General features: G+C 46.9%; 6 protein-coding genes across 6 annotated transcripts; 3 read left to right on the top strand and 3 right to left on the bottom strand.

The window, feature by feature from the left end:
- Positions 1-1,563: 1,563 nt before the first annotated feature.
- Positions 1,564-2,893, top strand: HO173_011581 (uncharacterized protein; the record flags this gene model as incomplete). Its single annotated transcript, XM_037313461.1, has 6 exons — positions 1,564-1,808; positions 1,861-1,927; positions 2,075-2,159; positions 2,212-2,632; positions 2,687-2,745; positions 2,799-2,893. 6 exons carry the CDS (start codon positions 1,564-1,566, stop codon positions 2,891-2,893), a joined length of 972 nt encoding a protein of 323 aa, XP_037159646.1.
- Positions 2,894-2,956: 63 nt separating this feature from the next.
- Positions 2,957-5,567, bottom strand: HO173_011580 (uncharacterized protein; the record flags this gene model as incomplete). Its single annotated transcript, XM_037313460.1, has 2 exons — positions 2,957-5,503; positions 5,550-5,567. The coding sequence occupies 2 exons, from the start codon at positions 5,565-5,567 to the stop codon at positions 2,957-2,959; spliced, it is 2,565 nt and encodes an 854-aa protein (XP_037159645.1).
- Positions 5,568-5,851: 284 nt separating this feature from the next.
- Positions 5,852-8,610, top strand: HO173_011579 (uncharacterized protein; the record flags this gene model as incomplete). Its single annotated transcript, XM_037313459.1, has 4 exons — positions 5,852-6,043; positions 6,095-7,468; positions 7,530-8,072; positions 8,122-8,610. 4 exons carry the CDS (start codon positions 5,852-5,854, stop codon positions 8,608-8,610), a joined length of 2,598 nt encoding a protein of 865 aa, XP_037159644.1.
- Positions 8,611-9,216: 606 nt separating this feature from the next.
- On the bottom strand, positions 9,217-10,118 carry HO173_011578 (uncharacterized protein; the record flags this gene model as incomplete). The annotated part of the gene is made up of 6 exons (XM_037313458.1): positions 9,217-9,326; positions 9,387-9,534; positions 9,584-9,763; positions 9,814-9,909; positions 9,976-10,029; positions 10,089-10,118. 6 exons carry the CDS (start codon positions 10,116-10,118, stop codon positions 9,217-9,219), a joined length of 618 nt encoding a protein of 205 aa, XP_037159643.1.
- A 494-nt stretch (positions 10,119-10,612) lies between these two features.
- Positions 10,613-11,089, top strand: HO173_011577 (uncharacterized protein; the record flags this gene model as incomplete). Its single annotated transcript, XM_037313457.1, has 2 exons — positions 10,613-10,697; positions 10,749-11,089. The coding sequence occupies 2 exons, from the start codon at positions 10,613-10,615 to the stop codon at positions 11,087-11,089; spliced, it is 426 nt and encodes a 141-aa protein (XP_037159642.1).
- Positions 11,090-11,543: 454 nt separating this feature from the next.
- On the bottom strand, positions 11,544-12,446 carry HO173_011576 (uncharacterized protein; the record flags this gene model as incomplete). The annotated part of the gene is made up of 3 exons (XM_037313456.1): positions 11,544-11,837; positions 11,926-12,178; positions 12,241-12,446. The coding sequence occupies 3 exons, from the start codon at positions 12,444-12,446 to the stop codon at positions 11,544-11,546; spliced, it is 753 nt and encodes a 250-aa protein (XP_037159641.1).
- Between the last annotated feature and the right edge of the window lie 156 nt (positions 12,447-12,602).

The raw sequence follows: 12,602 nt of genomic DNA, 5'->3' as shown, positions 1-12,602 counted from the left end.
TTAATCGATGAATCATTTACAAAGCCTGATCGATTTAGGTCTACCGCCGAGCGTCTTTAAAGTTAGATAATATCTGATATTAATAAGAAGTATAAATTAAATCTATTAAGATACTCGCTAGAATAAGTACTTAGCTACTAGAAGAAGTACAACCTTAAATATTAAATATCTATAAATTCTTTATTAACAAGATCGCTTACTTAGCGATTATAACAACTTAGATTTAAAAGAGAAAAGTTTATAAGGTTAGAAGATAGGCGTAAAGGCTCAGAGCTAGTCTAATAATAGGGTGATAAGGTAATACTTTAATAGCTAGACCTCTATAGGTAAGTAGATTTAATATTAAGAACTAGTATACGATTCGGCTAATCCTCGAATATAGTGTTTTTAAGCTATTTAAGTTATTTAATTTTATACAATTCTTTCTTCTTTTATCTCACGATTAACCCTCAACTAAATAGTAACCCTTTATTATCGATTATCTACCTTCTCTTCCTCCTCTTCCTCCCTTTTATTCTTTTTATTCTCTTTCTTCAAATTTCTTTAGTAGTATATACTAGTAAGAGTGGGCTAAGTGGGCTAAGTAGGCTAAGTTACAGATATCGAGCGGGTATTAGATAAAACCTTATTCCACTATATCCTTCTAGACTCGCGCACTAAGATCTATCAATAAGTCGATTAATAACGTGTTTCTAGCATAGTCCAGCCGTCCATAATCGCGACGTGCAGGGAGTGCAGTTATAGAGTCCTTAAGAACTTATTCTACATCAAATTTTTTTAGGTAGCCCTCACAATCTAAAGTGCTGCCAAAATTTTAAAAGCTACCATAGAGAGTAGTCAGGAGAACCCCATCAACTACTTATCCTATCGTTTTTTTATCTCTTAATACAGTGCTATTTAAGATATTTTAAATGTTTGACTTATTAATACGAAAGCTTCTCTAGGTACTTAAGCTGCGCTACGCCCAAAATTCGCGTATAAATACTTTTTATATATGAGAGACTTCAATAATCTTAAGTCACTTTTAAATATTTCTTTAAATACTATCTCAGAAGAACGGCTATCTCTACTCCCTCTTCGCTACCTCTACTCCCTCTTCTAGCCCTTTTATTCAGCTATTTTCTCGCCTAAATTACCCTACGCCCGACTTATTTCAAGAGTTCCTCTCTAGAGACATTAAGGGGATAGCTTAATACGATAAATCTTCTTTAAAATAATAGTAATATAGAGGGGGGTATATATGTAGTAGAAAGGGGTATACATATAGTAAAAAGGGGTGTATACGTAGTGTGACCCTATTTAAATTAAAATCTTCTTAATTTTTTAAAATTAATTATTTAGTATTATAAGAAAAGATTATAAAAATTATAGATTATAAAGAGTAGTAGTTATAAAGATATTTAAGAAATTTCAATTTTTGGTTTTAGAGGGGGGTGCTTGTGGGAACTTTTCTATTTTCCAATGATTAAGAATATAGGGGTAAGCCGTCAAAACCAACATAAACCTCCCTAATGGCGAAGCGATTCTCGCACTCTCTAGCCCTTCAGGAGGCATTAACAAAGAATGTCAAGTATAATAGCTGAGGCTACGACCGATATGCTGACGACATATCACGAGCTCAACGGCGACATAGATGTCTTGTATGAAGAGCCTAGTCCTCTCGAATTCATGAGATACGTGGCCAAAAATCGACCATTAGTTGTGCGCCGAGGCTGTTCGAAATGGCTTGCTGTGCGTACATGGAATGCTCATTACCTTCAGGATATTATGAAAGACATTCCTGTTGGAGTAGCCATCACACCTCACGGGTCAGTACGAGGCCATTCTAGACAATCGAATGGACACTAAAAGTCGATAAAGTAATGCGGACTCGGTCCAGAAAAGGCCCGAGGACGGCTCGACATACTTCGTAAAGCCTTTTGAATTGGTATTTACATTTTCGAAGAAACTTGTTCCTGTTTCAGAATAAGTCTTGGATTTCACAGCGTGCTCTGGGAGCGAAAGACCCCTTCAGATTGTCTCATTGCTTGAACTCTTGCTTTGAAGGAAAATCCTGATTCCGAGATTGCCGTAGGACGAACCGTTTTCTACCTTTCTCAGCTACTTACAAAGTTCAAACGCTCAGACGACGGTCGAGTTGGTCAAGTATTCGCAAGCCCGTATGGCCATGTCTTCAATCTAAGGCTACGGCCACTGACTTATTTCTCTTAGAAAATGACAATCTTCGCGGCGAATACTCACATCTGTACCGTGATGTAGAAGCAGACATTCGCTGGGCGTCAATAGCCCTACAAAAGGAGCCCGACGCGATCAATCTGTGGATAGGTAACAAGCATAGCACCACAGCTTTGCACAGAGACAATTATGAAAACATCTATTGTCAAATAGTTGGATCAAAAGATTTTGTGCTATTGGCCCCAGTGGAGACGGCTTGCATCAACGAGAAATTTATGCCATCTGCCGCCTATGCTGCAGACATGTCCCTCGATCCTGACGATCCTCCTGCTCAAGTGCCCTGTGCTGTATGGGATCCAGACAAGCCAGAAGAGAATGCAACCAGATTCTCATCTCTAAGCAAACCACTTCGCATAAGGCTTGATCCAGGCGATATGTTGTATCTCCCTGCATGCTGGTGAGATCTTCGTGCTTAGAATTGGCGAAATTTTGAGACTGATCAAGAAGAAAGGTATCATAAGGTCTCACAGGATAGCTCGGACGAGGGCATATGTTGCAGTGTCAATTATTGTAGGTCAAAGATTCGAGGCAAGATTGCTTCGCTAGTGCTCACAGTTCCGCAGGGTACGATATGGACTTCGAAGGCACATTCTTTGCTTCGAATTCTTTTCTTCGACATATGGCTTGGGCTTCAACAGAGCTCAAAAAAGCACCATAAAGTGCACCAAGCCTTGTGTCAGACCACTATTATAGAACTGATCTCCCATCGCAGTAGCCAAGGCTAACGCTTTTTCTTCGCGAGTCTCTTCTCTGCCCTAACATCCTTTTTCAGTCGGGCGTCAACAATCTTGTACTTGCCTTTTACACCTCGTGGCCGTCCTGATATGCCCTTATTACCGCCTTTGGCAACAACAAGCTTCACCTGTTGTTGGGGCTTCTTTTTCGCAGCCTTATTCATCATCTTCGCAATATTCTGAGCTTTATCTTTCTCCGAAATACCCTCATCGTCTGCCACCAGGGCCGACTTTTTGCGCAGCTTCTCCAGTCTCTGGGCAGCCTTGAACTTCTTACGGTCTTTAGCCTCTCTGACTTTTTTGATTGGGCGAGCGTTAAGAGCTCGAAGCTTTTCTTTGATGGCTGCCGCACCTGCTGCGCTTATGGGACGATGCGGTTTACTGTGCTTACCCTCATCATCTAAGAACCATTCCGGAAGACCATCAGTGTCCCGGAAGGTGTATTTGTTGAACCCATCGTCCACCAAGTCCTGCGTGGACTTCTGTCCCGAGGCGACTTGTTGTGCCAAAGTCATGGCCTCAGCCGTTATAATGTCAATGTCGAGACGCCCGTCCTTTCGTGGCTCGCCTTCTGTTTCCCAATCAGTTTCTCCTGCTTTCACCACTTCGAAGCCGCCTTCGGTCTCATTTTCATCGTCTTTTCGTCTGTTCTCCGCTTCGTCTTCGCTCGCCTCGCTTTCCTCAGAGTCTTGCCCATCTGTCGCACCAGGAAGAGTTGCTTCTGCGGTTGGTAATTGGCTCAATCTCATGGATTCTTTCTCGATGGCGGGAGCCTTTACAGCCTGAGTGATGGGGCCGTCGTCCGTCTCGTCGTCCTCAAGATGAACGGCACTGTCATTCTCCTCTTCCGCACCAAGATTGCCAATATCTTTGAATATATCCTGCTCGAAAAACAAAGCGGCTCGACGTGTAAGACCAGCCTGTCCTTGGGCGAAGCCGTTCTGCGGGTAGATGAGCCTTTGAGAATCTTGACGTTCGTCTTCCTCTGCCGAAGATTCGTTACTGCATTGGTCTCGTTCAAAGTCCTCGTCGCTGCTCTTTTCATGATCCGAAAAGCCTTCCCAATCGCGATCTTCGTGTTCTTTTCTTGCTTTCTTGGCACGATACTTTGCGTCTGACTCGGACTTCCGTTCTTGATACTGGGAGTACAAGGCATCCAACTCTTCGTCTAATATATCCTCCTCTTCGTCGCTTTCAGCTTCGGAACCACTATCATTGTCCGAGGCTTGTTTAGCTTGGAGCTGGAGTGCCATCTTGCCGCGTGCAACCTTCTCGATCGCTCCAGCCTTGTCCACAGCCGCTAGCGCAAACATCGAGTCCTCGCCATTCGGACCCCTTTGCTCCAGACCAATTTCCGTCGGCGTGGTCATGTGCATCTGCATGCGCACAATCTCTTTTTGCTTCCTTTCATTCTCCCGCCTCCTTTCTCTCTTCTTCCGTGAACCTTCGTTCTCCTTGAGCCTCTGCAGCTCCTCTTGAATTTGAAGCTCCTCATCCATGGGTTCGACCTCCGCGACTTCCTCACCTGCAAGGTCCTTGCCGGACTTCTTCGATGGAAAGCCAAATGTATCGCGAGCCTTTAGCCTCCACCTTAGTAGCATTCGAAACTCTTTGCGCCCAAGAACCTTCAGATCCATACAGGATTGCCTAATCTCATCTGTGGTTTCCGGCAGCTTGTCCAGTGCAGCAAGTGCGATGTCTCCAGTCTTCTGCTGCTCAAAGGTCAATTTATTCAGGGATCCAAGCATCGCAATGGGATCTGTCGATTGGATGAACTCGCTCGCAGGAGCTTCCTTGAACTGTGTATAATCTCCATCTTCATATCCCTCTCGCTTTCGCTTCTTCTTCTCCGGGTTGAATACTTTGGCTTCATTGTTTGGTGTCGGATCCGAGAGTTCCGCAAAGACAGACCGAGGATCGAGGAACTTTGAATCTATTCGTTTTGGCGCCTTGAAACCCCTACACACAACGAAGATTTCCGCGGATACAATCCTGGATGATGGAGGCTTCGTCGCCTCGACTTTTGTGAACAGTTGATTGAAAACCCAGAGCAAAGCATTGTAGTCTTTGGATCGGAAAACTTTTGTGACAAAAGTTCCACCCTCGATTAAGAACTCTGTGGCGAGCTTTAGAGCCTGTAAAGTCAACTCCGCTTGCGAGAATGCATCTTGGACCCATGCCGTGCCAACATTAGGGGCTCCATCGTGTAAGACGGTGTCCGCTTTCCAGGTCTTGAAATGCTGTCTGATTGTAGCTCGGCACTTGTCCGTAGTAATGTCACTCTGAAAGGTTATTGTCCTTGGTAATGGTTTGATGGGTGCGAGATCTACCCCCACTATCATGCTGTTCGCTGGCATGGTTTCTGCAGCGACTTGACACCAGGATCCGGGCGCTGCACAAAGATCCAGTAAGACCTTGCTCTTCTCAAGGAAGCCATACTTTCGATTGAGTTGTATGAGCTTGAACGCAGCTCTGGCTCTGTATCCTTTTTCTTTTGCGAGCTTGTACCATTTGTCAAGGCGGCCTTTGCCATGCTGTTAATAGTTAGAGAATGGATCCTCAATGAACGACCGACCTCACCTTTTTCTGAATCCCCATGGCGCTGAAGTTGGGTATTGCTGAGGAATTTGGACAATCAGTCTCTTGCCTTCGCCAAATTTTTGACGTGGGATGATCATCACGCTAAAAGACGTGGGGGCCGCGGCTATTAGAGCAGGGATCAGGCAGAGCCGCATGATTGACCGCATCCACTCCAGTGTCATATCCTGTACATACAAAAGTCACACCTGAATACGCAGGAATCTTTCGTCTACAAAGGCTGAGAGAGGATGTCAGAGATCGAGAGATTCTGACTCCTCATCCTCCGCACCCACCTTTGCTTTATGGGACCTCGAAAACGGTCAAAGCCAAACCCCAAGGCAGAACCCGAACCTGCATCAGCAGAAGCGCCCTTACCCCAAGGGCCCGAATTACAAAGTAGAATTTCGCCCAAAGCTGCTGTTGAACAATCAAAACCATCAATTAAGCCTGAAGGTGTCGAGCCCATCCACTCCTCCGTCAATGGAGCGAATTCTGTAAGCGCATAGGATGGTCAGCTTGTCCGGAATGAGACTAATCTTCTATAGCCTCAGTCGAGCAAGACATGGTACGGCGGAACGTGGCCACGCGGGAAAAAGTCCAGCCCAGTCACCCAAGTAGCAAAAGAGAGTATTTCAGCTGCAGGCGGGGCCGCATCTGAGGCTCTAGCGTCAGCGCGGGCTCACACCCCAGAGCTTTCCACAACTCCTCTCAAATCCCCAGCACTCTACCTATCAAAAAGTATAGGAAGCTCCAGCAGGTCTTTGCCTCTAGCCGCCACTACTACTAAACTTCACATCACATCGAACGCTATAGGTCCTGCGAACGGCGCTGCCAAGGACAGGAGTTCATCCAAGAATGAAAGAGATCAGTTCACAGAGTATGAATCACGAAACGGCTCCAGTACGGCTCCAGAAGGTGAAAAGTCTGATGACGGTACCCCGGAAAATACTGCCAAAAACTGCGACACTCGACCAGAATCCAAGAGTCATGTGTCAGAGGTACCTAAAGCTGCCAACGAATCCACGAGCTGGTTGAATTGGTTCTCGAAGTCTGAAACCGTAACAGAGAATGGAACAAGTACTGCTCGGCGTGATGACGATGCCAGTAGCGCGGGTAAGAATACCCCCCAAAGTTTTATCTCAGATGTTCTTCAAGATGGTTCAGCATCCCCCAAACCACGTCGAAATTCAGAGCCGAGTCCTGTTTCTCCATCTGCACAGCAAGAAGAAGCCCCACGCTCTTGGCTCAGCTTATGGAGTAATGCATCCACACAGACAAAAAGCAGCTCATCGGCAAGCGCAATTGGCGTAGCTTCCAATCCACAACGCGACTCCTTCGGAACAGAACCGCAAACTGGAAAGGTGAGCGATGCGGGATCTTGTCCTATGTCCACCCCTCAAACTCCTCAGCAACCCACAGATGGTGCAAAACCATCGTATGGCTGGGCGTTTTGGTCCAGAGATCAGCCGAAGAGTGATGTCGAAAAGACACGTCCTGGAAGTGAAATTGGGGAATTGGCTCTTGCTGGGTCTTCATTGCAATCCAAGCCGGAGAATGCAGTAGTAGACGAAGCGGGAGGCGTTCCAAATAAGGTCAGCAAAAGACAGAGGCCGCAATCACTAGAAGTAGCTGCGGATACCAAGAAGCCTCGGGGCTCTGGAGATAATGCCAAATCAGATTCAAACCCCGACGCTATCCCTTTGGATTCGAAAACAAAGCCCAAGGTCGATGCCGGTTCCAAATCAAAGGGCATGCCCGAGAATTTACTTCTTCCTTCATTTAAAACTACATACAGTACAGTGGGAAGACCAAGTCTGATCCAGCAGATCAGCAGGTTGTTGCAATTGAGATCGACTTTGGAACCAAAGCACGTCGACATTGTTCAAAACCCACCACGGGTTAGGAGAGCTTTAGCCATTGTAAGCTTGGCTCGTTCGTTGAGCGTGGGTCTCATTCACGTGGCTAATCTTCTTTCTTTAGGGTGTTCATGGCTATTTCCCGGCACCGTTGATTCGCTCCGTCCTTGGTCAACCAACAGGCACGTCTATTCGTTTTGCCAATAGTGCAGCCAGCGCCATTCAGAGATGGACCCAAAATCAGGGCTATTCATGTGAGATCGAAAAGGTAGCTCTAGAGGGAGAAGGCAAAATCGCAGAACGCATTGACCTATTGTGGAAGCTCATGCTCAATTGGATCGAAAAAATACGAAAAGCCGACTTTGTCATGATTGCAGGTCACAGCCAAGGAGTGCCTGTAGCCATGATGCTGGTTGCAAAACTGATAGCATTCGGATGCGTTAATTCCGCAAAGATTGGCGTCTGTGCTATGGCAGGAGTCAATCTTGGCCCTTTCGCTGACTACAAGTCTCGATGGATAAGTGGCTCGGCTGGAGAGCTTTTCGATTTTGCACTTCCCAATAGTCAAGTGTCAAAGGACTATGAAGCAGCCCTGGACGTTGCCTTGAGGTTTGGGGTAAAAGTTGTCTATGTTGGCAGTATAGACGATCAGCTCGTTTCACTAGAGGTGGGCTTGTGTGTGGAGTATTTGGAGTCCAGCTAACATATTCGTTTAGTCCTCTACATTCGGCTGCGTGAGCCACCCACATATCTTTCGGGCTGTCTTCGTAGACGGCCGACTCCACGCCCCTGACTTCCTTACCCACTTAGTGGGCTTCGCGTTGAAACTTCGTAATCTTGGCATATCAGATCATGGCGTGATCCGAGAGCTGAGCAGCCCACTTGCCGGTAGTCTCTACGGCGGTGAGGGACATTCCAGAATTTATGACGACGAAGCTGGTTATTATCTGGCTGTCGAGCATGCTCTTGAAACAACTTCCCTCGGTGAGATCTCTCCACAATTCCACCGCGACGGTGCAACCACGTCACAAAATCCGTACATTTTGCCGTTTGCTATGCGGGGTGTATTGGAAGAGGATTACGTGCGGACAGAGCTGTATGGAGAGATTACGGAGTTGATCAAACAGTTTGACGAGTGGAAACCATCTACTAAGGCGCTCAAAGATGTCAAATTTCGGTTGGAAGGCGTAAGGTCGAAGTTATAGATACGAGAATCCAAAAGGGACGGGGTTCTGTCTCAAGGCCCAGGGCGTAGAGGTTTCTATTGCATGGATTGGGTATCATACTTGCACTGAAGGTGTGCATGGTTACGGCATTCACATGTATAAATGCTGCGTTGGACGAATCCAAAGATGATGGCACTATCGAACAAGCTCTTCGACTTCTTCTCCTCATTCAAACTCGATCCAAGCACGCTCCAAATAGACGAGCTATCGTTCTTTATGATTTGCTTACGTTACCTGCTCTGTCTCAAGTCTCTTGGCCAGCGCAATTACGAGATTATAGTCTGCAAGCATCGAACCAAGAAAGGCAAGCACTGTGCGTGGTTGCTAATTCATAGTATGAGTCATAAACCGGGTATATGATATAGGACCTCGGTGTGTATGTACATGCGGGATCTGTTCAATACGGGATGTCTCGTATCAGAATGGGTCTGCCATTAAGTCCTCCAATTTGGTGCACAATTAGAGATACTTTATCCCTGCTGCGTGAAAGACCTGCACCTTCTGCCGCCCATGCTCTTCATGGAAATTGCATGGCGAGCGCATATCATTTCGATCAGAAACCAGGACACATGAGACTAAGCGCGACTAGCACGCACAACCATCGCTCTCCCTGTCCAAGTGGATGTCGATAGGATCCGAGAAGTCACCACTGAACTCCTCCGATTCTTCTTGTGCCAAGGCGTTCCTGGCGATTACTGAAAGTACCTATGTCAGCACGAAGATAGACATAAACGAAAAGTTTGGGTGCACCATGCCTTCGAATGCCTGCTCAACGTTGACAGCCTCTTTGGCACTGGTCTCAAAGTATGGAATTCCGCCTTTCGACTGGCAGAACGTCATGGCTCGTTTCGAAGATATCATTCGCTTATTTTCTTCTACATCAATTTTATTTCCAAGGACAACCTGTGTCTTGTTAGGCAGCAGAACGCAGGACTGCTCGAGGTTGACCAACAAAAGGGAAGTTCTCGGGGTCTCGAGGGCTGGCCTGGATCAGAAATTCGTCTCTCCAACTGTCCAGAGTATCGAAACTCTTTGAGTTGTTGACGTCATACACCAGGACGCAGCAATCGGCCCCTCTGTAAAATGCCACGCCTAGCGACTGGAACCGCTCTTGACCAGCGGTATCCCAAAGCTAGACAACAGTTAGCCCTTGATACAGCGTCAAGCAGCTTGTGCCCACACCTGCATTGTGACTAATCGATCGTCCACCAAGACCTCTTTCGTCAGGAAGTCCGCCCCAATTGTTGCCTTGTAGCTCGCGCTGAATTTCTTGTTGACCTGATTTGAAGATGAATCTTAGCCGCCAAAGCTGCGCAGGAAGGCCATGCGTCCTGCTGTACATACATATTGGTTCATCAAACTAGTCTTCCCAACTCCACTATCGCCAAGGATAATCACCTAGTTGTGGCTGGATGTTAGTGATTGACCATTACCTTTGTACTGAGCGGTAGAGGTACCTTAAGCAGGACTTTCTTCCTCGAGGCCATGTTGATCGAATACTCTCAGACGATAAGATGAATGAAAACAACGGTTAAACACGCCCGCCAAGCTAGAAGTTCTTGCTGAAGCCTCCTCCTGCTGAGCAAAAGTAGAGCTGGGCTTTGCTTTTATTGTCTAAGAGTTCTCACAACTGGCTGAGACGGAGGTTATCAACAGCAGTCGTTAAGTGCGGTGTACTCGTGTTCCTCAGTAAAGCCGAAGGGTGACGATTTGGGCTGTTTCCGGAGAAGTTGACGCCAAAGAGCTGCGCCTGCTCGGCCATGTCACGGTAGCCAAACCGACTTAAATGTCGATCATCCTTCAGCCCTATCGAAATCGCGCCCACAGCCATTTGTGCGTTCGATCGGTCATCTAATGTATCAGCACAATGGAGCTTCAAAGCAAATAGGAAACTTGTATCGAGCGTTCAGAATCCATCACGGAGACAGAAGTCTACCAACATGCAACAGGTCAACTCTCAAAACATCATGTACATCTGAATATGCCATCCTGGCGGGATGACTACCTGAGTGCGCTGCATGAGAGGGACAAGAAGGAGAAGGCAAATGAAGCTGTATATAATCGCTGTTTGTTTTTCCGTCTAGAAGTCCATGTCGGAAATTGACAAAGTGCATCAGACGCCAAATTGGCTGATCGAACAGCTACCCTCCAAGCCGCTCGGTCAGCAGAAGTTACTAGGTTACAAGAAGAGCCAAGATCGTCACCCAATCCCAAAGACCGCAAGATAAGCCGAGAGAAAGCGGTACTCGGTAGTCCCACCACTGGAGATACAATCACCAAAGTGCGCCAGGACTTGAGTGAGGCTCAGCGTAGCAGGGGGTTTGATGGAGGCCAAGCTCCAGAGCGTCACAGAGGAGTTGCAGAAGCTGAGAATACAATCGTCATTGGACAGCAAACGTATTGGCGAGCTTTCGAAGGAGAAAGCGATGTTGACTACGGGGATGAGGGACAGAGATGAGGAACTCAGGGGGAAGGCGAAATTGCTAGAGGTTTGAGTCAATGCGCTCTGTTCTTGTTGAGAGACGTGTTTGATTGATCAGCAGGACGTGCATGACGAGACCGTATCGTTAACGCTCCAGCTGAACATGGCCGAAGAGCATTCTCAGAAGTTGCGACATGAGAATAAGGAGTTGGTCGATCGGTGGATGGCACGAATGGGACAGGAAGCTGATGCTATGAACGATGGATCCAAATTTTCCTGACCAATGCACGCGTCTATGAAAACCTCAATCGTGCCTTCGGAGAAAATGCCGCCATCCAATGCTCTTCGAATGCTCCTGGGTATCTCTCGAGCCGCTAAACTCCAAGTTTATGCAGTACCAAAAGCTTCGCTACTAGACCTTAGATAATACTGACCATACTCTCTGTTTGTGCTTGTGATAGGCTTTCCGTGCCCCATCCTGGAAAGTCGCTCACATGTTCTTTTCAGCAAAGGCCTGGACCTTAGAGCTGTCCTTTGTCGAAACATAGTAAGTGCCTGCAGTTTCAGTCCAGCTCACGCAGGCCGAGAAATAAGTCTTCTGGACGACTTCGAGTCTATTGCATGCAGCCGACAAATTTTTGGAAGTGATCTTATGCCCATGGGGAACGAAGGATTTGAGTGACACGATCTTGGCTCCCTCTTTAAGGTCTAGGAACAGATTTGTCAAGTCTTCGTTCAGGTTCGGAGTGAATGCCTGGTTGTTGACAAGGACTACATCTGCTTTCTGGAGAATCTTCAGGATCGCAGGATTCTTGAGAAAATCGCCTCGTTCAAGATGAATGTCACCCGCGGAAAGACCCCATAGCCGGCACCGAGCGTTGAATTCCCTTCTCCTGAAGCTCGGCAAGATCACAAGCATTGTCCATCATCTCACAGCCCCAGCTCTCGCATCCAACCTCCAGAGCGGCTTGAAGTACGCAATTCCCGACTCCGGACCCGAGATCAACAAAGATCTGATCGGACATCATCTTGACGTCCTGTTTGAGAATTAGGGAGATGAATTTGGGAAGTAGCTCGCCGTACACATTATCCGTCCCGTTCTGGTAGTGGCGTAACGTGTGTACCCTAGGTGAAACTGTTCGTGAGTAGGTTTGTGTCAGGATTCGCTCGAGCAATTTTAGGTCGACAACTTTCCATTCGTCGATGGTCTTAGAAATAGTCCCGTTTTCCTGAGAATCAACCAGGTGTCATTCCATTCCTGCACAAAGACCGTGTATTCGTTCCCGGCACGCCTCTCCGTGGCTCGCTTGAGTCGCCGAATCAGTCCCGTGCTGTCATTTTGCATTTTCGCTGCTTCAGCGCTTGGAAGGTAGTTGCTGATGATGGTCTCCATGACTTCTCTAATGTCTTCCAAAGCCTTGAAATCATCATTAAGGATTGGCACAACCAACTCGTATCTGCGATCATTAGCTATATCCTCTTTTGGACATGTCGATGAAAGGCATACTTCTCGCTCTGAGAAGCAGACGGGTACTGCAAATGAATCTCG

This window comes from Letharia columbiana, assembly GCF_014066305.1.
Source record: "Letharia columbiana isolate WasteWater2 chromosome Unknown Sc0000064_s0, whole genome shotgun sequence".
NCBI classification, from domain to species: Eukaryota; Fungi; Ascomycota; class Lecanoromycetes; order Lecanorales; family Parmeliaceae; genus Letharia; species Letharia columbiana.
The sequence above is the reverse complement of the archived record's forward strand: the minus strand, read 5'-3'. Positions and strand labels throughout refer to the sequence as shown.